General features: G+C 36.7%; 1 protein-coding gene and 1 long non-coding RNA gene across 4 annotated transcripts in view; one reads left to right on the forward strand and one right to left on the reverse strand.

Annotated features, from left to right (window-relative positions):
- The window catches only part of LOC107754298 (rho GTPase-activating protein 27-like), a 27773-nt gene continuing 5584 nt past the window's right edge, over nt 1-22189 (reverse strand). Inside the window, exons 2-19 of one of the 3 annotated variants that reach the window (XM_016570685.1) lie at nt 18630-19525; nt 9660-10133; nt 9240-9452; nt 8397-8477; nt 8181-8291; nt 7767-7853; nt 7288-7347; nt 6718-6791; nt 5003-5090; nt 4645-4746; nt 4113-4211; nt 3893-3980; nt 3679-3801; nt 3398-3496; nt 3239-3316; nt 2603-2737; nt 1780-1885; nt 1-1582 (exon numbers count right to left, since the gene is read on the reverse strand). In XM_016570685.1, the coding sequence (XP_016426171.1) occupies nt 1408-1582; nt 1780-1885; nt 2603-2737; nt 3239-3316; nt 3398-3496; nt 3679-3801; nt 3893-3980; nt 4113-4211; nt 4645-4746; nt 5003-5090; nt 6718-6791; nt 7288-7347; nt 7767-7853; nt 8181-8291; nt 8397-8477; nt 9240-9452; nt 9660-10133; nt 18630-19466 (3030 nt within the window). In that variant the 5' untranslated portion in view covers nt 19467-19525 and the 3' untranslated portion in view covers nt 1-1407. Of the gene's footprint in view, nt 1583-1779; nt 1886-2602; nt 2738-3238; nt 3317-3397; nt 3497-3678; nt 3802-3892; nt 3981-4112; nt 4212-4644; nt 4747-5002; nt 5091-6717; nt 6792-7287; nt 7348-7766; nt 7854-8180; nt 8292-8396; nt 8484-9239; nt 9453-9659; nt 10134-18629; nt 19526-22189 lie in introns of all 3 variants that reach the window. The other 2 variants (XM_016570684.1, XM_016570686.1) reach the window with 2 other exon arrangements.
- Nucleotides 15554-22189, forward strand: part of LOC107754299 (uncharacterized) — a 19247-nt gene continuing 12611 nt past the window's right edge. Inside the window, exon 1 of the long non-coding RNA XR_001641569.1 lies at nt 15554-15633. This is a non-coding gene — a long non-coding RNA (uncharacterized LOC107754299). The remainder of the gene's footprint in view (nt 15634-22189) is intronic.

Below are 22189 nucleotides of genomic sequence, written 5' to 3' on the forward strand. Positions count from 1 at the left end.
TGAATTTGTCTTTAATCACGGATCTCCTGTCTGCAAAACAAATTTACCGTTGGGTACAAATAAAGACACCTTGACCAGCATACTATATAGCATAGTATAATGTAGTATAATATGTAAAAAAAAAAAAACACTTTATCACATATTTTTGAAAGCTAGACAATCCGACGAGCTGATGATTGAAAGCTGGAAAGTACTACAGGGAACAGTAAACAAAGACAAGAACCGAAGAGTTAAAATGAAGGCACCATATTTATTTAGCCTATAATTTCTCACATTGCATTGATCTATAGTCCAGTTATAATATCTGTTCTCTATTTTAAATTGTTCTACACACTGACTTAATGATTGTATATAAGCACTTATAATACTAAAAACATTTTTTTAAATTATAATATCCAGATTTCAGTAATTACCAGTGTAAAAACTACGCACATAATTGCATAACATTAAATATGGTGTATCTGTTTTATTTACAGAATATTTATCTCTGTAATAAAATGAAATTGCCAATTATTTATTAACCATATTTTTATATAAAAACAAAATATTTAAAATATGTACAGCTTTAGTCTACATCCACAACGTTTGTTTTTAACATGCAATGCACAGCCATATTTTACTTTACTGCAAAATGTTCCATTGTTCATTTTCATACTTCTGTACATTGTACTGTCAGCATTTTATAACAATAAAGATGGTGGAAAAATGTTAGTCATACACAGTTGATTAATAAACACTTTCTTTTCTCAGTCTCCTCAACAATGAGGTTCAAACAGTAGTGCTATTGGTGATTAAGCACACATTAATTCCAGCTTTCATCGTCAAGATCTTAGTTCAGAGAAAAATGACAAATCAACCAAATGTCCATACCTTTGTGGAGGAGCACTGAAATCTCAAAGGAAAAACCTTGTCTGTTTGGCTAACTGAAAAAATGTTGTTGTTCCGCAGGAACAGTTTTTGGTGAGTAGCAATAATATACAGCATATTATTCAGTAACATGTACACGTATGTGCTCTGCATGTTTAATACCTTTAAAGCAATCAGAGTAAGTTATTTCTTATTGAGGACTCCACAACTGTCTAATCTCAAACATGACATTTTGACAAATTAGAAATTTTCTTTCTTTATATCCATTTGATCATATTGGCAGATGATCCCTTCGGCTTTTTGTTCTCTTGATTTCGCCAGTACCAAAAACACATATTGCATTTAAGAACAAGGCTGTTTCGAGGTGCAGATCCCCTTGATGTTTCACAATACACTTATATGTTGTGTCATTTTGGTTTTGACTGATTGGGAGAGTCAATATCCAATCAGTAGACGGAAAACAGTCAGTAACCTTGTTCATTTGGGAATATGAGAAGATGGTGCTAATGGTTGTATTCTCTTCCCTTCCATCAGGTGATTTCATTTGGTTTGGAAGAGCTCATTGAACTCGTTGAGAATGAGCTCCACAATCTGGTTCTGGAAGACCATGTGCATGGTGATGTTGGACTCCTCCTGTGGTCTCAGCAACGTCGGGCCAAACACGATGGCCATACTTTGGACAGACATGCGGTTCAGCTCACCATGTTCAATCACCCTGTAGGACAGATGGGTATATGGTCAGAACTGCTTTTCAGTAAATAGGGCGAGGATGCATTTAGTACAGATTTTCTTGAATGACCTGATTACTGTTAATACCCAAGACAAAAGGAAGTAACAAAACCATATGTGACAAAGATGGTCATCATACTACTGACATACTACATCAAAACTGAGTGAAAAATAGGTCCATACTTTCGAAGATGTCTGAAGAGAACCTCCATGGTGTCATGGTTGGGCAAAGGCAGGTTTCTCACCAGATCTTGAATATATGACACTTTCTGGCTGTAGTCACTCATTTCTAGAAAACAAATACAATCATTGAGCCCTTAAACATGCATGAATGAGGTTTTGGTCTTGGGAATTAAACTTAGTGTATTGTTGAGTAGAAACTCCCTACAGTTTCCAATAACAATCAATCAGAGTCAAGTGGAATCATAAATCATTCATTTCGCAGTTCATGATGCATTGCATCATTTAGAAAAGAATCATAACCAAATCAAATTGTGGTTCAAAGCAAATATTCATGACTTGTTTTCAAGTCAAAAATATATTACTTTGAATATCTAACTCTTATAAAATAAAAGCTTTATTAGGTATATATCATGTGTCAAAACATAAAGGGATAGTCCACCCAAAAACTAAAAATTTGTAATTATTTACTCATTCTTCATGTTGTTCCAAACCTGTATGAGTTTCTTTCTTCTGTTAAACATGAAAGAAGATATTTTGTATTATGTTGGAAAACAAAGTTGCTGGTAGCCATTGACTTTCATAGTATGGGGGAAAAAATACTATGGAAGTCAATGGCTACCAGCAACTGTCTGGTTACAACATTCTTCAAAATATCTTCTTTTGTGTTCAACAGAAGAAAGACACTCATACAGGTTTGGAACAACATGATGGTGAGTAAATGATGAAAGAATTTTCATTTTTGGGTGAACTATCCCTTTAAGCCAAAAAGCAATGAATTAAAAAAACATTGATTTTGTTCTCTAAACAGGACAGTAACACTCACGAATGGCAGCGATGAACCTATCAAAAAAACTGAAGGGGAAAAGAGGCTCAGGAAGTTCACGAAGGAAAAGCTTCAAAGCTCCTGTAATCACATGGATCTCTTCCCACTGCCCGTCCTCCAGATCCAGATCCTCTTCTACAGAAAGAAAGGAATATACAGTTTTATATAGTCAATAAAAACAGTATTGTTAATCCACCACTGCTATAATAAATAAATTCTGAAAACTTCATTGTTTGAAGGAGATCCCACATGAATTTGTGATTTTACAGCAGTAACCATTTATATTACCATTATTTTTATTATGTTTATATCTACTTACATTAAAAATAATCAAAAATATACTTTTACGACAACTATCTAAGCTCTTTCGATTTGACATCTGATAATTTTCTAAAGTTTGAAAAATTCCTCCTGGTGAGAATGTTTTAAAAACCTTTGTTAAAATTCTGAATGAAATCCTTAACTATAACTGTAGTAATTAAGGTGTTTTGGCAGATTGTTACCATGGTAAATGTGTTTGTTTCCAGCAGTCTGTAAATTCATTGTGATAGTGAACTCAATCCTAAACGGTGGATGTATACAGTTCTCAAGGGTTGAAAACACAGTTAAAGTAATTGTGATGATGCTCTTGTTTACCATGATCCGCTTTATATCGCAGCTTCTGGATGACAGCCAGGTTCCCATTGACTCTGTAGATTCCATCTATTTTCAGACCTGCACCACGCAAACAGACACTGACACTTTAGATAACTTTTCTTACTTCTGAACTAAACACACACCAGAATGAACGCTTACCCCTTTTCTCAACAGATCTTATGCATTTTTCCATAAACTTGGGCACGGTTGTGTTTTCTCGATGACAGAGGGTGTCTAGGTGGCAGCCAAACACATTCTCTGTAAACAAAGAGAAACTAAAAGTCAAAATGATTTACTGTGAATATAGGATAAGGACAAGTCCACTAGACTCAAATTTTCATTGATATGTGCTTGAAATCTTTGAAAGGGAGTCTTTAGTATTTATGGACTGCACTTTAATCACAGCGTTACTAATTAAGCTCACAAAAGTTGATCCTAACCTTTGATGTAGCCCTTCTCTTTGACTGACTGCAGAGTGGGCCGCCGCTGGAGGAACTTGCGCAGCTTGGTGCGAACACGGCCCTGTTCTAAGTCTATGCTACTTGAAGAACTCAGTCTTGTTGCTATAAGAAAATGATTTATAAATACAAAGAAGCTGAATTAAGTCATTAATAACAGTGATTTGCTTGATGCGCATCTGATTCAGTTACTGACATTCACTCTTCCTCTCTTTATCTGCAGGTAATGGAGGTTTTTCTGGGATATCTTCCACTTCATCCTCTGAGTAATGGTTATGGTCCTGCTGTAAAAGATCACAACATATTTTCATCATTTTAAGAGTAAATGTGACAAGATAGAAAAATCTTGGCAACTTGTGTTTTTTTGTTGTTGTTTTTTTGTTATACTGTATGTTGCCAGCAGGGGTGCCACTCACCAGCATTCTGATGGTGTCCAGAATGATCTTGTGCCAGTCATGTATGATGCTGTCTGTGTCATATTGTATCAAATACTCAGAGCCATGACGTGTCTTGAGCTGCTCAGCGACATGGACCATATTTTAAGCTTTATTATTAAAAAATATGGACCGATATATGCTGACAAGAAAATCTCTGAGGGCAAACGTCAACAGTGGCTGGTAACAATCCATATCAAAGCAATAAATATGAAAATATTTGTGCATAAGATAACATACTTCTCAGCTTCACCACTCTTAAAACTACAACACATGTTGCTAGAGAGTGCAAGAGATCTGGCAGAGTTTGTGTTTTAGTGCCAAAACAAAGGTCACCAGTCATGCTTGCCAATGACTAAACCGATCACAACGGAACATATTTGAATTTAGAGAAACAAATTCAGTCTTAATTCCTGGAAGAGCAATGTAATAAATTTCACAGGATGCAGTCCTTTGTTTATTTATTTTGCACAAGCTATGAACCGGAAAGACTGTACTGAGTCACAGTGCTCACCTCTAGAACATTCTTCTTGCTTGACTTTTCTTTTGACGCCCATGATAAAGTCGCTCCTTTCAGTTCCACTGTGTACTCTGGGACGATCTGATTGGTCTTGGTCTGCAGGAGTCAACCAATGGCAGTCAGTTTATTTTAAAGTTGTTCTCTTTAGTAGACTTAATCGACAGGTGCTACTGTATGTGATTTCTCTAGATCCATGTAGAGAAAATGAGTATGCAGGATTAAAAAATACCAGTATATATCCAATTACCGACTAATATGATCAATTTAAAAATGTCTAATAACGAACAATAACTGATATGTTACTGATCTATTGTGCATCCCAAATTACTAAGAAAACATTAAGTAAACTTACAGACATCCCTGCGGGTGTAAATTTAGGGTCTTTGTGGAAAGTGAGTATGCCATCATGGAGAACAGTCCATGACTGCGCCCAGTTCTTCCTGCAAACACAGCAGCAGTGATTTCAGAGCAGAGACACGTTAAAACACTATAAAGATACATTTCTGTCAAATCGTACTCTATTCTCAGCACCTGAGCAATATACAGTATAAACGGGAATCTATATATAAACTCTTATTAGCTAGAAGTGCACGTTTCCCAGACCAGGGTTTACAGGGTAACTGCAGTTGTGAGTTAATTGAAAAGCTAATAATTATTTAAGTCATAAAAATGGAAAAGTAAAATAAAAACAAACAGAAAAAAAAGAAATGTCATGAAATTAAATTCAAAATTAAATATTTTATTTGTTTTCCTGCATGTCCAAGAACCTGCGAATGTTATCAAATTATTAATATATTTACTTAAAATCTCAGGGGGTACTTCAAGTAAATGTTTTAGTTTACTGACACTGTCTTACAGTGGCTAGGTTCATATCTCTCAGACAGCCAACAGTTCATTAGCATTGCTAAATCCAAATCTCATTCTGTTACTTTCTCGTGGAGTGCCTCAAGGATCTGTCCTTGGTCCAGTTCTATTCTTAATCTACATGCTTCCTCTGGGTCAGATCATCTGGCGCCATGGTTTAAATTTCCACAGTTACGCCAATGATACGCAAATCTATTTTACCGTACAGCCCAATTCTGTTTTTCCCCTTCTTCTTTTACATCTTGCTTACATGATCTCAAAGTATGGATGGCCCAAAATTTCTTAGTTAAATACTGAAAAAACTGCATTTCTGTTAGTTGGCCCTAAATCCCTTGTCTCCTCCCAACCTGACAACTCCATTAACATTGACGGAGTTATAGTCCATCCCTCTTCCACTATACACAATGTTGGTATAATGTTTGATTCTAGTCTACGTTTTGAATCCCATATCAATATAATTTTTTTCATCTTCGTAATATTGTCCACCTACGACCATCTTTAAATTTCAAAGATGCTAAAACTGTTGTTCATGCGTTTATTATGTCGCGTCTTGATGATTGTAACTCGTTTTATGGCCTACCCAACAAAGTCCTTAATCGCTTACAGCAAATCCAAAATTCAGCTGCTCGTGTTCTTACATTTACCAAAATATCTGCCCACATCACTCCGGTTTTACAGTAATTACAATGGCTCCCTGTCACCTATCGTATTCAGTTTAAGAATCTTGTTTTAGTTTTCAATGCCAGTTATGGTTTAGCACCTTCTTACTTTTCTGAATTAATTCTCCCCTATGTCCCTGCCCGTTCTTTGAGATATCTCTTCACTCCAGACCTTTAAAACTGCTCTCAAAACTCACTTAATTTCAATGTTTCTTAATTGATTGCCTGCTTAATTTTCTGTTCTATGCTTGTTTTGTAACTTATCTTGTATATTGCATTTTATTTCACCTCTGTCTGCTGTTTGGCTGTTCATATGTTGTATACTATCTGTTATTTACCTTATGTAAAGCATCCTTGGGTATTTGAAAGGCGCTATATAAATAAAACATATTCGTTTAAATGGGTTTGGTTGACAAGAAAGTTTGGGAATCCCTGTGGTAAAAACTACACAGATGACTAATTTGCATGCTTTTTTTCTATCAATACTTGAAGTATGACTGTACTGTTTAACCACAGATAAACGTTGATTAATTTAAGGCCCCACCTCAGCCTTTTTCCATTCTCAGCCACTTTGGTCTTGTTGAGAATCCCAGCCTTCCCCAGTGATGACTGATGAATGCAAAAGACAAGGGGTTGTTTGTTAGAGGGATCAGATTTATAAAAAAAAACACATCAAACCAAGGACAAACAAAAAGCTCTTTGTGAATGTTAAAAATATACTATTTGCCCATTTCATAATGACAAGCAAATAAGAGCAACATCTCAGAAAATTTTGCGAGATGTGAGTCTTGTGAGTCTTTTGATTGCTGCAATGCGAGATTGAGATTTTGAGAAAACAAAAAAAAAAAGAGTCATAATAAAAAGTGTTTAAAAAAGTGTTAGTGCAGGTCTGTTGGTAACATGTTAAATGAACAACGACGGAACAGCATGCCACAAAACAACACTATCTACAGCTACTGATGAAAGACAAACATTTTAAAATGAAGCAAATCTATTTTCCAGCCATTGGACAACAAGCAGTGATATTAGTTTTCATCTAATGCATGACATGTTAGTTTTGGACCCCAATGCAGACAACTTAACAGGCCCAATAAACAAGCTCAGGACGCACATGATGAGAATGTGAATCTGTGCTGTGACTGGACAGGTTCCTCCGCCGTCTTAACTTTTTATCCTTGAGAAAGGGAACAAAATCTTTCTCACTAAATCTTGGACTTCTTTTCATTTTTTGTAGAGCAAATCACATTATATTGCATATTTTTTGATAAACAACTAGTTTATTTTTAGATAAAAAACACTGATAACTAAATCAGCACATTATAAAAATCTGATAATGGCAGAAAGTCATTTACTTGGGACTTAAAAACATCTTTTTAAAAACATTTTTATTAGCATGACCTTAAACAATGGTTTATAATCAGTTTTAGATCTTGCATGCAAAAGCATTCAATTAGGGGAACTTAACATGAATGAGAGCAAAATTATAATCAAATAAGAATGAGACTGTTACACATGAATGAGTTTTGGTGAACTGAATGACATGAGTTAAAAGCTCCACTGAGGGCTGGAAATAACAGAGGTCATGTTACGTACGTAATGCAGTGATTCTGGTGAATTCCCTGAACTGGATGCATCACTGGCATTGTCAGAGGCGATCCGCCTGTGTGAGGGGGAAAATTTCTGCAGGAGGAAATGAAGAGAAAGAAAATAAATGAATATTAGCTGGTGGAAAATGGTGCGGTGGTGTGTCAAATCAGGCACCAGATGTTTCCTTCCTTCCTGTTGTTGTCACTGAAGAGAACAGACTTGAGGGCACCCCTCACACAATTTGCTGAAACTTTGAAGAAACTTTTTGGTTTATGTCTAGCTGTCTCTGACCTCTATAAGGGTTCACAAGTCAGATAAATGTTAATGATTTAAAAAGGACAGGATAAAGAAAAAAGTCTAAGTGTATATCTTAAATTATACAAGTGAAAAGATCCAGGTTAAGAGTGTCCTGAAACTCACCAGGTCTTCCTGAGATACGTTAAACTGGGTGTGTCTCCAATTGTTCAAAACAGGGTGAGCATCTTGGTCAATTCCATTTCCACTGATTGGCTGACCAGGCGGGACTGAAGCCTTTACAAAGAGTCAGTAGAAGTCTTATGAGTTTATACAGAGTTCCCGGTAAGATATGCATTTGTAAAGAATATAAAAAATGTCCAAACAAAATCATACACAGACCTCTGGAAGGGTCCACTGACATTTAGACCCATCTTTTAAGTAGTAATACATCTTCCCTTTGTCATCCTTAGACTGGATCCACTGTGATTGGGAGACAAAAATATTAGTCAGTCAGATTGTGAAATAAATGTATTGGTTTATTTTTTAAGCTACTTATATTACTTATATAAGAATATTTGGTCATGAAATTATTGACATTACAATAAAATTATGTATTTGAGTACATGCAGTGTGGTGATATAGACCAATTACAGAACTTCTGACAAATCTTTCAGAAAGTTCAACACATTCCTTGCCACTAGCATGTTTATTTATTAAATAGGTTGGCTATTTTGATTTCACTTTTAGCAACCAGTAAGTAAGTAGCAACCCCAGCTCCATTTTAAACACATTTAAAGTCATTTAACTAATGATTGTCCATCAAAATTAGTGCTGAAAAACTGGAAAATGTCTGCAGATTCTGTATGGAGCTGGTCCGATTAATTTTTACAACGTCCTCATTTTTTGCAATGTGCACAGTTGCGGTATCATAAAGACAGCAACAGGGGGCACCAATACATACAAAAAACCAATAGCTATAAATCCCCTCTGATATCATATAAATGAAATGAAAAAGAGCTCTTACATATATTAATAATGTATTGAATTAACAAAAAAAAAGATCATTCAGGATTCTGATTTATAGAGACTGGACACTGAATAAACAAAACGCATGGTTTTGGGACCTAAACCAAGACTCTCTTTGGTTTTTTTTCAAGTCTATGTGGTGTATGATCATTGTAGTACATTCATTAGTACTCCCAGCCTTATGTGTGTGTGTGTGTTGTGATGAACTCTCATTACCTGTTCATGTGTGAGTTCATTTGTGAAGACAGATTTTCCATCGGCTCCTACAGAGTCAGTCCAGCCCACGGGGACATCTTTATGCGTGTGTACAGCAGCCCTAGGGACGATAGCGCGCTTGATTTGGGGCAACTGAAAATCCTTAGGGAGCTGAAGAGAAATATGGGAATCCTCAGGCTGATTTGTTGGGTAGTCCTCCTCTGGAAGAGGTGGCTGAGGATGCAAAGAGTGAACAAAAAAACAAAAAAAATCAGAAATCAGAAATCTTTACTGCCAGTTTTGATCAGTTTAATGCATCCTTGCAGAACTTTAAAGTTATTTAATTTCTTTCAAAGAAAATCTTACTAATCGCATTTTTAAATGGTAGTGTAGATAGAGAGATAAATAGACAGACAGATATAGATGGAGGTAGAATCTTACCGGTTCGTTTGCCTCCTTGCCATGACTGTGAGCCCTATCTGTGGAGGACGGAAATTGCGATGACTCTGGGGCAGTCCAAGAGGTTTGCTTCAAAATGTCATTATAATAATAATGTCTCCCAGTGGTCTCATCCAAAAGCTGCTCCCAGTCAGAGCCCAGCGGGTGTGCAGAGGATGGGGTGGACACAGGTATGGGGGAGGTCACAGACTCCATACCTGCTCCTGCTGGAGGGCTACGGGGATCAGACCAACTGCTCTGTCCTGTTTCAGGGTTGTAGAAGTACTCCTTACCGCTGTCGTGGTCAGTATAGACCTGCCATCCGTCCGAGTTGGTCGGGGAGGCAGAGTCCGGAGCAGGACTGAGGGTGATGCCGGGCGACGAGCAAGTTGAGGCAGAGGAGTTTGAAGGGCGAGGAACAGTCTTCTTCAGGTCAGTAACATTGGCATACACTGCCGTGGTGGGGTCATTCTCTGTCTGCGGGAGAGAAGAAAGGTCATATTTTGGGTATGATGGCAGCTTTTACAGAACTAAATTTCATTTAAAGATGAAAAATTGGCAGAAACATTATAATGTAAAGTAAATGAAACACTTCAAGTATTTATCAAGTATATTTTGCATAATCACATTAATTGAAGTCATTTGAATTACAACAAAAACGTAAAATAATTCTCATCAAAATGGCCCTTTCTGTCCTACAACTCAGAAAAAAAAAATGTGCAAAAATTGTACTTGTCACTAGGGCAGTACACTGAAAGGGACAACTTTGTACCTTCTTTAACCCTAAATGGTTCATAGTACCATAAGAATTACCTATTAATACCTATTCTGACAATTTATATGCTACTTTGGAAGGTCCAGAGATCCAAAATAACCATGTGCTGGTATTTCACAGCAAATACTGAAAGCATTACCCTTTAAATTTCATTGGACTTCTGGAATTCTGTTGTGTATGCAAGTATTGAAAACCAAGTAAATATTAAACTTTTATGGACACATACAATTGAACAGACCACATCACACCACACAGAGCATGGCACTAACATGACATCATGTCAAAGTGAGGAGTGTATCTGTCTATGTCCCATGCAAGAACTTCTATTATTCATCTGAACAAAGGTCTATAGAAACCTGATGAAATCAAAGAGCTATGGGAAGAAAATCCTGCTTGAACCGCTCCCTCGATTCAGGAAAGACACAAGAACGTTTATGTGGATTAAAATATCTTGCCAGCTTTCATCTTCAGGCCTTCACTCTTTTTACCGTTATAGAGTTCTTCAATGGAATTGTAATAAACTAGAACAGACATCTGCACTTAATTGGAAAGTTTGCCCAAAACATTTAAAACCAAGAGTTGTATGTAGAAAACCCATTATCTATTCACCATTTGTGTAAAAAAGAGCAGCCTGGACGTTCTGCTAGCTAACTCCTCTAGTTAAAAAAAGCATAATTTGTTTCAACCATCATGAGGTAATTAAAATGAAAACATAATTTTCATTTGTTTTAGAACTATCATGGCATGGTCTCAAAAAGCTGGCCAAAAATAGACCGGTGACCTGCACACCTGTGAAAGCTCATTGGAAACCACAATGTAATGCCTGAAAAATATCAACAACAGGCCATCCTAATGAAAACCTGTGTTTGTTTAGTCCAAGTGAAAGTTTCTCTGGATACTATGTTCTTCCAAAATGAGGAAGCATCCAGATAATGTGTTTTCCAAAGCACAGCACATTCTCTGGGGAAGGGAAGCCAAGATCAAAACATAAAAACGGGCAGAGGTTTCCGCTGCACAATGTAGGGGAGCCGCGAGGCACAAAGTAACGCGGGGTAAGTTGTAACACACGTGGTTTAAATATTTCCACACATGCTAGCATAACCAAATTTACAGCATTTACTAGTTACCATATCAACATTATATAGAGAAAAAAAGTGCACCGAAATTCAAACGTTTTTTTAAGATATCGCTGAACATTTATTTTACCATAGTAAAATTATATTTCTGGCTTAAGTAAATTTTTCATCTCAGTTTTTATTACTAATTTAAAATGAGACAAATCTGCTATTATTTTAATCTCCAATCTGAGAAAGTCAAAAAGTGTTACTTTGTGCCCCCGCTCTCCCCTACATTTGAGAGGAGCTTGATACACACATAAGGGTGGAGTGTGGTCCACTGCCAAACTGTACGGTCTTATGGAGTATCACAATAATCTGAATGACACATGTGTCCGCTAAAAAAAGAACCCAATTACATCCAAATAATATAAAATTAATGAACTGTGTGTTTACAATGCAGCAAACAGAAAAACACGTTTATTTTAGGTTTTTAGGTTTAAAAACATTCTCTCTCTGTAAATTATGATAATGTGTATATTGCAAGTGCTGTAAATGGACTTTTGTTGTACAATGGCATACTGAATAATTATACAAGAATTAGAAAAATTGTATTTTATTTATTATAGCACATCACACTGAAGGATACAGCTGTCACTGCTTGAAATTGAATACGAACTGCTGAAATATAGCTGTAGACATCTTTGAAAAAACAGGACAAATGCAGAACAAGCTATGATAATCCATTATTTCCCATAATATTCTCATAGTATTAAAATAAACATTAACAATCTATCTGCAAAAATCCTTTCCAGTGCATGTAATGGATTTGCATTAACTACTAAAAAATTTAAATAAAAACATAAAAAAATCATGCGGGCCATAATGTCATCTAAAATCTCTTATACAGGATCTATAAACAGGAATGTCCCAGTAATAATTACAATTTATTGATGGATTCAGTTCAAGACTGCAAATCAAAGGTAAACCATTTGGCCCTGTGTCACCTCTTAACTAGCAATAACAAACTTTGAGTAGAAAATTTTGGGGTAAACAACAGTCTCACAAGCACTGATGGAATCAGTGAGTCCACGACATCCTACCTGCATATCTCAGTCTCAGTCTCACAATGCTACCTTGTTTACCGCTTACCTTACGAAACCTCAGAAAGGTCTGCAGCCTTGGCATCAGCGTATGGCATGCCTTAAGGATCATCTCTTTCACTTCCATCCCAACAGTCAGCAAATAAAACTACTCTCATAAAAAAAAAAAATAATAATTTTAAAACGGGAAAATTAAAATGTATCAAAACTCAACTATCATGTTCTGACCACATATGGTCCCACCTGAGAGGAGCAAAAGTTTCAAAACACTAGAAGATCTGGAAATGCTTTTCTGCTGAACTACAACACAGCTTCTGGCTAAGAGTACAGTACCATCAGATATACAGTAAGTAGAGATTCACAGAAATTGTGAATTTACAAAAAACATCAGGCTTTAGGGGAGGGGCACATCAGATTATTTGACAGAAAAGCTAAAGGGGATCTCCTGAGGGTCCAACACGCACGTATGATCGCACATACAAACACAGAAACCTCAACTGGGAACACAAACTAGCTGCTGTGGGTGGAGGGACTCGTGTTAAACTATCATTTCCTCTTGAGGTGGAGTAATGCTAATTAAAATAAACAAACATAATCATTGGTTCGGTAAACATCCTGCAGTCTGTCAAAAAGGCTTCATGACATGGACAACAACAAGAGTTTGAAGAAAAACCCAAGCCATATTTTAAGTAATAACCATTATTGTATGCAAAGTCCAAGCATTCCAATAAGGGAAGTAGCGTTCGTAAACTGAAATCACAAATTTCGTCTCTCCCCTTACTTCCTCTTTCCTGCTGAACAAGCTATGTGCGAAGAACTGGGCGAGACAGGATTCTAGTGTAACCAAATCAATCGGTAAGTCTAGATTAAATGCCAAAGCTGGGTTTTGTCATTCAAATAAAACCTCAAAGGCTCTTTTAGAAACTCACCTGATTTCACTTTCAAGTGACCCTCTGTGCTGATCTGTATTTTACACAAATGTGTAAATGGATCAGACCTTCTTTTCCAGCATTGCAATTAGAATTGGCAGGTTTAAAAACGATGAGAACAGGTAAGATTTAGCTCAACTCACAAATTATTATTATTTCTCATATTTTAAGGATATTAAACACTTGCATCATGTAGTTCAGCTCAAATCTTGAACAGTTTGGCTTGTTGAGGAGAGGCATGCTATTACCTTTCTATGCAAACAACTTTTGGCCAATTAATGATAAAATGCCCCAAAACATCCCATAGACTTGCAAGCAATGTAAATGTAGTTTTATTGAAAAAGCAGAACACTCTACCAGCATTTGGGTTTCATGCCATCTCATTTCAACTTAACACACTGTCCAACAAATTAATCATTGTTTACTGTTGGGTTTACATTCATGTTTTAGAGAAAAAATAATAATTTCTAACACTTTGATTTTGAAATAAACAATCAAAATGAATAATTAAATTATTTTTCATATAAAACCATGAATACTGTAAACATACAGTAAACCGCGAAAAATCAATGCGCACTAGGTGGGGTGTTTGGTCAATCATTTACGTTGCCTTTAGTCTCAAAATTATCTTATGACGTGACATTCCAGTGTATTTTGACCCCATTCTTGATCACTGAGTTTACAGACAGTTCTTCCTAATGCAATACAAACAACAGAAACCAGGAACACTTCACAAACAAAAACAAAGTCCTTTTACATTGAGATTTAAAAGACTTCCTCATTGCTGTTCACTTAGGTCTGATTAAAAGCAAACCTAAATAAGTATATGTAAGTGTTTGATTAAAAGTAAAGGAATTTATATCAAACCAGATGATACAACTATTAGTCAAAAATAAACCCCACTCAATCATTAGCTCAGCTAAAACTGTCAGTGGTGACTACCAAGGTTGAATGCAGGTCAAAAATTATCTAAAGTTTTGAGGACACAATGCTAAATTTAAACACATCTGCATACATCTGTGAGGTTTTGGCTTGCTCGTGTTGTAACTGCAAAATATTCATATCCAAAAGGCGGAATTTATCAATTTGAAATGCAAATCACAAAAATGTGCAAAGAAATAATCAGAAGGGCTTTAAAAAAAATTAAACAGTCTGCAAGAAATATAATCAATCAATGAAACCCTGATTTACACAGCTTATAAATCACAGTTCAGAGAGCAAGTGGCCTCATCTGATCAAAATAGCTCCACTGTAAGAGGTCAAAACAGACGTTCTTGAATGATTTGACACACAAATTAATCAATTACATGATAGATTTATCTTAAACGTAAAGCACAATAATTCTGCCATATGGAGTCTACACAATCTCTCCAGCTTTTGCGTAACCACTTAAGGTTGCGTTTAAATATCAATATACTTCCAGGTTTACATTTTAGTTTTGGTATAGCCTATAGTTTTAGTATTTATAACGATAACTGATTATCCTGTCTAATAAAAACATACAATAAAAACACTGGCACAACATGGCAATCATTTAACAGCAATAATGAACCTTGGCTTAATGGCTTAAAGTGTACTTTATATTTATATCTGTAAATTTTTAATTGGAGGGGGGGACAGCCGGTTTGTCAGGCCGGTCTGTTAGCCTGTTTTAGCAATGTTGGGATATCAGCTTAAATCGGGTAGATCAGTAAACCATTTTTGACTGATTTAAGCTCGTTTTTTAAAAGAAGTGTTACTTTACAGATGCAAGTCGCTAAAGGTGTAGGCATTAAGGCATCTATATAAAGCTGATTAGAAACAAAAGGCTATATATATATACAAATAAAACTCAAATAACACAAATAAAACTGCGTTGATTCATAATTTCCCATGCACTGCGAGCGAGAGTGATGTGTAGCGCGAGCGCTCTTGACTATTCGCGCTCAAAGTTAAACGCTCTCATTGTAATAATCAAAGCCGCCTAAAACGCGCGATTCTGCCTTTATCGCGTCAAAAGCTAAGTAAAAAATGTGTATTCGTAATAATACCTGTATTTGATTTCCTCTGTTAGTCTCAGATGAATCTCACCTGTTCCTCCTCAGAAGATTCGAGTCTGAAGCGGCGCTCTTGCAGGTAAAACTAGGGAGCGGCGACCCACCTTTCTTTTCTTTCTTTAACTCGTTCTCTCCCAAACTCACAGCGTTTTATGGTTCACAAGGACAAATACGCAAAGTTCTTGCGGTGTAAATCGAAAGTGGTGTATCCTTTGTAAGTTTATTCCTGCATTTAGCTCTAAACAGTAGGCTACACCGACCATCTGTCACGCACAGGGACAAGGCAGAGGACACGGATGGCTGTGTTTTCACACATACAGTGCCTATGTGTGGGTAGGGTGGGGGTTGTTCTGAACTTGTTTGGGTTTAAAGCACTGAAATTAGATTTGGAGGCCTTCAGGGAGAACTCCTTTGTTTTGTAAACGTGCCTGTGGCTGAGAGGCATTGTAACAGGGTTGGACCAGCTGTCATATGTTCTCTTGGTTGTTGCAAGTAGACAAATAGAGGTGCAATTACATATAGCTTATAGGCATATAATAGTGACTTGGTAAAAGTCAGCTCATAGTGAAAAATGTGTGTTCCCTCAATTTCTGAATTGAGCTCATGGTTATTCTCATGAATTATAGCCAAAATTATAGTGGCATAAAGTCATCTGAGGCCCTTAAGATATATTTGAAGTTTAATACAGTGCTGGTTTTGTGGGAAACATTTGTCTGCAACTGATGTAGCCAGACTAACAATGGCTCTGAAACCTGATAGAGGTGCACTGAGAGCTGCACTCCCACTGTGCCTCTCTCCTTCGTCTTCAAGCAAATTCCTAGCTATTCCCAAACAAGAGTGGAACTACAGTGATTCTTGTTAGATCTGCAAAGGGTTAGAGAGTTAGAAGCAATTACGTACACTGACAATCACTGCGTTCATCCGTTTCTTGTGATATTTAAACAAAATAAAAAAACATCACGTTTCAGTTCAACTTTGAGAGTGGCCCTGTCCACTATAACTCAAATGCTTTGAAATGAAGCAATGTTCAGAGAAACTGAGAACATGAGAAGGAACTACTAGATTCCCTGGAATTGTGTTATGAAACTGAAATGAACATTCTATATTTAGTCATTTTTCTATAGAAAGATATTTCTATAAAAAGTAGGCCAAATATATCTCTCTTTCACTCTCACTCTTTATCTGTCTCTGTCCTCCCTTCAAGTTTCAATGTTTCAGTGGCTTTATGACAAACAATTTAAATTACCAAGGTAGTAGAGAATGAGACGATTTGAAAATGACAACAAAATCCCCTCTCTCATTCTTTCTTTCATACTTAGTCTTTATCTCTCTTCTCCCTGGCTTTCTGACACATTTCAAGCTTTGGGATCATTTACTGTTTTTGAAACTGAGAAGCTGAAAACATCTGTGCTAACAATAGTAGCCGTGCAGCTACAACACCAAGGCTGACTCAGATCCCAAGATATGTGCTAACAGTGTCCCAGGAGATTAACGTGTTCCCTTTGAAGTGTACATGCAACCACCACAAATGTATTCTGAAACAAATAACACAATTAACCCCTTAGCATTCCTGTCAAATTTGCCTAAAACGCTTACAGTGGAACACTTGCAGGTTAAGAATATTGTTTCATATTAAATTTCTGGTTTGAATTTGATTGAAAACATTGCCTGCTAGAAGTGAGACGCATTTCTATCCCGTATTCTTAAAGAGACAGTTGACACAAAAGAAAACCTAACCCTGTTGTGACATGCCCTGTAGTTCTTATTAATTGAACTCTGTGGCACAGTGTTCAAACCTCTAAAATTTGTTACACACAAAGGAATCGGCGCCCTGATAACCTGTAAGCCACAGGTAAGTGCATTACAAACATAGTGAATGCAAATAAAAATGGTAACTGGATTTTTATGTTTTCTTTGGATACAGTTTGCAGGGTAGTGGCTATCATGCTGTTATGTACACCTGACTGCATAGTTAGCTACGTTTTTATAGGATGAGTTATAGACGTCTTTCATAGGCTAAAACACACAAGCTTTACCATATGCCCTTCCCTCACTGTAGGAAAAGCTGTAATATCCTGTTCTGATGTCATGTAGGAGGGCGTTATTGTTAAGCGGCTCTCCTTTATTTCCCATTGTTTTCAGTGCTTTATTTCATGTAGCTCCAAAAACAGCTGAGTAACTACTTCTTAAGTGGATAAAATGTAACTTTGATGGTGATCTGATCATATTAAGATCATGGCTCTCTATAAATTCTGTTGAAAAAGTTGAAGATATGATTTTGGGTGCAAGTTCATTTATAGTGAAACATCGTTCTTAACGGAAAAGCGTACTGCTTTGCTTGGATTGGATATGCAGCATGCCAACATTGCCTCCCAGTGGCCCACTTTGATAACATGCCTAAACATTTCCTTTGATACACACTTCCTGTTCTACTTCCTTCCCTCATAAGGTTTTATGCCCTGTTGCTTACCAATCCTGCCAAACTGAGATAACGTGTCAAAAATACACAAAGTTTAAATAACAAAAGTCATTATTTAATCCAATACAGCACTTCCTTTGTTCAACAATATAAGCAGACTGCAAATGTCTGTATACAGTAGTACGATGATATTCCATTCTGGCTAACTTTCATACTTTTCTCTATCCAAGACAGAAGACAAATTTTAACATTACAGTGTATGTGAAAGGCAAGAATGTAATTGGGTTTAAACGATTTATCACATCCTTCAGCAACAGCATTGATTTTCTGTACAGAAATAGGTCAGTATTGTTTAAGGAACTGATAAAAATGAAATTTTGCAAGAGAAACCAATGCTTCAAAGAGGATTTGAAAACATGCATTCTTGTTTTCATCTGCAGACCGATCCTGTAAGGCTGTAATCTGTAAGGTATACATGATCTTCAAAAAATTTCAAGACCCTTTAACTTTGTTAATTCAAAGTTTGACTTTTCTAGTCAAGAATTACACTTGCTGCAGTCGAATTTCAATTCATTTACATTCTGCTTCCCTAAATATATTCTGTTTGCTGGAAAGGAATAAGAATTTAAAAGGCATTCTCATAGCTAAAACTGTACCTTTATTGTTGGAGGTGAGCATGATGTGTTGGTCTGAGGGTTTGGCAATCCAGCAGGTGCTTTGTCTGTCAGTGTCGACAGGTCTAGATTCAGGTCCGATATGGATTCATAAATATTCTCAGAATATGGTGATGGCAGTGGTTCTGAGCTAGAGCTTTCACTTTCGGGCTCTTTTGGGTATTCTGGCTCTGGAGACTTCATGTGAGGCTTGGTCTCATTTAGGTTCTTGATGACAGGGAGCTCCACAGGTTTGACAGGGATAGGTTTATGGAGGGGGTCAGCTGGGCTGAAGCTGGGCACTCGAAACTTATCAGGCACCGTTTCAATGCGAGAGCCGAACAGCAGATTAGTTGCTTGACTCATCCTCTTCTTCTGATTTGATGAGTCTGAGGCTGAAACCGTGTTCAGGGAGATGAGGGAGTCTGAAGGTCCGCCATGTTTGTAAGAAGGGGGCTCATGTAAATCCAAAGGAATTCCAAATGTCGACATGCGGTTTTCTGTCTTGTGGTAATTCCCTTTGGAGTGAAGTCTAATTGTCACCTCATCTGATTTGTGGGTCTCTGCGAGGTCAGGCACCACAGGCTTCACAGCGGGGCCTGGAGGCTCTCTGAAGTCTAGAGGTGAAGGGATGTTGGCTGGAAGCTCCTTTACGTATTTAGCAGGGATATAAAATGGCTTGGTTCGTTCATCTTTGCAAACATGCCACCAATGATCGTTTGTTTTGGCCAGGAGGACGTACCGCTCGTTGGGTTTAATGGACACCATGTGGCCATCCCGGCCCTCGTATTCATATTCAAACTCCACCAGTACCAGGCCCAGACTGTGTAAGGACGTCATCTTACCCTATTCACCCCTTGAGGGAATCACGCTGGAATCAAGGCTCAGGAAAGGCCCTCCTGTGGGTAGAAAACAAATGAGAGGATTATAAGAAGCAATTTGAGAAGAAGACACAAATTACTGTTTATTTGCTGCCTCACATTTGAGTCATGAGCAAAGAGCACCTGCTGTATAAATGCAAAAACAACAGCACTTTGGCTGACCTTTCTACTGGTCCAGCTGTTCAGACTTTGCCCAACAAGCCTTATTCTATCAAACTGAGATCATGCTGCTCCTTTCACAATGTTATATATAACGTTTTATGAACTGTCATACATAGTAGAAACAAAGTACACTAGAAATTGCTGGTAAATTTCACAAATACAAAGAAACAGCAAGTATTGTTTTTTAACTTTTCACCGTAGGACTGTGTCCAAAAAAAAAAAAAATAATAATGATACAAAATCTGAAACGGTAAGTTTTTGCAAAATTCACTGCTAATTCTAATTGAGACGAGCACAGTATTTCATTGCATCGGTACCACATTCCAAGAGCTCTGAGTCATTTTAAGCTAACAGTGGAGATCTCTAACCTCCATCTTTTGTCAACAGCTGATGTTTTAAGGCAGGAAACTGTGATGTGGTGCGCTGATATGGACCAATAACTGAGGTTAAATGCCACAGTTCTGATCAATGACCTGGAGCAACCAATCTAGCATGACCTCCACAGACACTCAAAACAGATCAGAGCACCTTTTTTGGAATGTTATATTAATTCAATTCAAATCACATCATAATTATATTAATTTTAATTCATTTTATATGTTTTACATTTTAAAGTAATACATTTATTAGTAGTATTACATTTATATATTAAATGTGTATGTGTTTATATGATTATATTAATTGACAGTTTATCTATTTACAGAATACTCAAAGTACTTAAAGAGATTCACCCTTGACGCAACAGCGGTTGTTTAATGTTTGCTCAGCGACCTCTATCACTTGTTAATCTTTTGTATGTGGTTTGACTACTGCCTGTAAAGGAAAGGAAGTTGACTATAATACGAAAGACAGATAACAGCACAGTGTCAGTAATCAAAGTGCTATTTGGAATCAGCTGCCAGCAAATTATGTCTGATCTGAGATCTGAGATATAGACACAGGATATTATGTCATTGACATTTAAAAAAACATTGATTGATCTAATTGCCAAAGCACCGGAGAGGTGATGCATTTTGTCAGTTCTAATGTAAATATTACATTGCTGCACCTTAGTTTTTCATTTTCTGATGACCGCTATTTCACTTTATCTTTTTAAAAGTCTGGTTTTCATGGTGGCTGTTTTTAAAAGACTTCCTTCCTCTTGCATGTCTAATACAAAGAGAGAGAGAGAGGGAGAGAGAGAAAGGAAGACATGCTGCATTGTCAGCAACAAACATTTGCTTTCTACTGATTTGAGATGTGTGTGTTCTGGTTATATCTATGGTCATATGAGTATATACTTGGTTGTATAAATAAATGTGAAATGTCAGAGCTTGGTCAGGAGCTTCTTGTCATGCTAAGATGTCAAGTCCTTCACCCCCAGTGTGCCATGTTCCTTTTAAACATCCAGTGTGTAGTAGTTGTTTGAAACTGTATCAAATCAAAGCAAGCTTGCTTCTTCAATCAATCAATTCTCCATGGATCTTAAATGTAGTTCTTTTATGTCTAATCACAGAACTGATTCCAAACCACAATATAGACGCATTTGCTCTGGGGCTCTTTCAAGAGATTTCAGACACTATTGGGTCAAAATAGATCTATATTTAATGGTTTGAAAATAATTATTTTAATATTATACAAATCATGTATTAAATACATTTATTTATTTGATTAATCACTTAACATCGATGTATGTAAGCTAATAGTAAAAGGGTGTCTCTCTAGAATTTCTTGTCAGACCTGATGTCTTTGTCCTATGAGAGCGAGTGACAGATCAGATCATCAAACTTGGGATTTGAAAGATTTGAAACAAGTTTTAAAAGCTTTGATGTTTGAGATGGATGCATTTGTATTTAGTTTATATATTTTACCATTCAAATTCCAACTTCATGTGGGACAGTTAAGTTCATATTCCAATTCATAAATTGAAAGGAAGCCAATTTTTCAAATCTGAATTTACAATGTCTAAGAAACTCTCAAAAGCAGTTCATTTGTGAGATGTGTAAAGCGCTCTTTATGCCAGCAGTTTACACCCTCACATCCACTACTGAAATGGAATGTAAATTGAAACAATTATATTTTACAAACTTTGTCACTTTTGTGCCACAGAAAGATGAATTTAATAACTATTTTAACTGATACGGCATCAATCAAATTTGTCTCTAGACATATGAAAGGAGAAAGATCTTTGTAGTCTGTTGTAGACTTTATCAGCCTCTTGCCAAAACAACATCAGCTGCTGTTTTTTAACAAGTCAAGACATGTCTCCTGAGAGTCAGGCGAGATGAAGAAACACCACCCTTGCACATCATACCAAGAGAGTTTGTAGACAAACACAGCAGTCCTTCCTTAAAGGGGTCATATGATGCGATTTCAATTTTTCCTTTCTCTTTGGAGTGTTACAAGCTCTTGGTGCATAAAGAAGATCTGTAAAGTTGCAAAGACTAAAGTCTCAAATCCAAAGAGATATTCTTTATAAAAGTTCCGAGTCAGCCACACCTACCTAAAACGGCTCGTTCGAACACGCCCCCACATACCTAC

The sequence above is a fragment of the Sinocyclocheilus rhinocerous genome, unplaced genomic scaffold (assembly GCF_001515625.1).
Source record: "Sinocyclocheilus rhinocerous isolate Xijiao unplaced genomic scaffold, SAMN03320098_v1.1 scaffold832, whole genome shotgun sequence".
Taxonomy (NCBI): Eukaryota; Metazoa; Chordata; class Actinopteri; order Cypriniformes; family Cyprinidae; genus Sinocyclocheilus; species Sinocyclocheilus rhinocerous.